The sequence below is a fragment of the Hipposideros armiger genome, unplaced genomic scaffold (genome assembly GCF_001890085.2).
Source record: "Hipposideros armiger isolate ML-2016 unplaced genomic scaffold, ASM189008v1 scaffold_156, whole genome shotgun sequence".
Taxonomy (NCBI): domain Eukaryota; kingdom Metazoa; phylum Chordata; class Mammalia; order Chiroptera; family Hipposideridae; genus Hipposideros; species Hipposideros armiger.
The window spans coordinates 36,171-38,049 of record NW_017731506.1 but is presented as its reverse complement, the minus strand read 5'-3'; the positions used below and the strand labels follow the sequence as shown (position 1 = coordinate 38,049).

Sequence of the window (1,879 nt, the reverse complement as noted above, 5' to 3'; positions counted from 1 at the left end):
GAAGGCAGTAGGATGACATAGTCAAAATGCTGAAAGGAAAGAACTATGAACCATGAATCCAAGTCTAGCAAAATTATTCTCTAAAAATGAAAGAGACTACATCAAACTAAAAAGCTTCTGCACAGCAAAGGAAACCACCAAAATGAAAAAGCAACCTACTGAGTGGGAGAAAATATTTGCAAATAATATATCTGATAAGGGGTTAATATTCAAAATATATAAAGAAGTCATATAATTCAATAGCAAAAAAACAATCCAATTAAAAAATGGGCAGAGTACCAAATGGGCATTTTTCCAAAGAAGACATACATATGGCCAACAGATGCATGAAAAGTTGCTCAACATCACTAATCATCAGGGAGATGCAAATCAAAACTGCAATGAGATACTCTCTCACACCAGTGAGAATGGCTATTATCAAATAGACAAGAAGTAATAAACATTGGCGAGGATGTGGAGGAAAGGGAACCCTTGTGTACTGTTGGTGTGAATGTAAATTGGTGCAACCATTATGGAAAATAATATGGAGTTTCCTTAAAAAATTAAAGGAACTACCATGTGATCCAGCAATTACACTTCTGGGTATTTTTCCAAAGGAAATGAAAACACTAACTTGAAAAGATATATGCACCCCCACATTCATTGTAGCATTATTTACAATAGCCAAGATATGGAAGCAACCTAGTTGTCCATCGATGGATGAATGGATAAAATTATCCTTTGAGAAACTCTATTATTGATGTTTTATCTCTGGAAAAAATATCCGCCTTTATCTCTTACCTTTTTTATTATTGAGGATAAATTTATTTTTGTTTTTTTATGCAGAATGATGGCTGTTTTGGTACTTCAGGTGGAATTCGTGCGTTTCAGCTTCAGAAATGGAAGCAGAAAGTTAATCGAACTAGGAAAGCAGATTTTATACGCACAGCAGAAAAATTTAAGAATCAGTAAGTATAATAATATTATTGTCAAATAACATAACTAGCCGTTTTATTCTGAACGATGTAAAGTTAATTACACATCACCTTATCCAATTCCACATTAAGTTACAAAATTTTAGTCACTAGCCTTTCAAATATAAAACAAGAGAAAGGTGGGAAGTGTGAGGCAAATTCACTTAGCAAGGTAGGCACTTGGTAAATATTTTTGAGTGAGTGATTAACTCTAATGAAAAGTCTATACCCTTGTTTTTTTCTATATATTTTTTTTGAAATGACATTTTAATTAGTCTCCCTCCCTTGGTCTCTGCCCCTTTCAGATCCGTCCTGCACATTATAATTAGATTGAGAAATTTTAATTTGTAGCATATATGTTTTTGTTCTTTAAATAACCAGTGATATTTATTGAGTGTATGTTGTCAACAGCACCATGATATGATAAATATTGTAAGGACTGATACAAGAGAAGAAATCCGAGCACACACCCTACCCTGTAGAGAGCTTTATCAAAAACTGCTTTGAATTTATACAGTATCGATTTGCTAAGGAACTAAGAGAAAAGGAGCCTTTTGTAAGAATATTAGTGGCAGTTGTCTGTTTAGAAATTCTACCAATAAAAAAATATACTGTTTGAATTTTGAAAAATTATACCATATTGTAGTTTTGGGAGACTGAAATCTCACTGCATTTGTGTAGTACTTATACAGTGTTTTTAATACTCAGAATTTGAGAGAATACAAATTTATTTTCTTTGATTTCCAAAATGCATTACTTTAGGTAGAACCGGACTCTAGGTTAGGGGTTTTGGTTTATGTTTCTCTCTAAATAGGGTAATCTACCAAGCAGTTAATGTTCATATATAGGAAACCAGTAGATTTTGCCAATCTAGATACCTTGTCTACCAGTATGTGTTGGTTTTTACAGCTCTGATTAGGTTTTCT

The 1,879-nt window shown here is 32.9% G+C and overlaps 1 protein-coding gene across 2 annotated transcripts in view; it reads left to right on the top strand.

The window, feature by feature from the left end:
- Nucleotides 1-1,879, top strand: part of CCDC112 (coiled-coil domain containing 112) — a 55,547-nt gene that overhangs the window by 38,169 nt on the left and 15,499 nt on the right. For both annotated transcript variants that reach the window (XM_019651264.1, XM_019651263.1), the window contains exon 3: nt 826-947. In XM_019651264.1, coding sequence (XP_019506809.1) covers nt 826-947 — 122 coding nt within the window. The remainder of the gene's footprint in view (nt 1-825; nt 948-1,879) is intronic.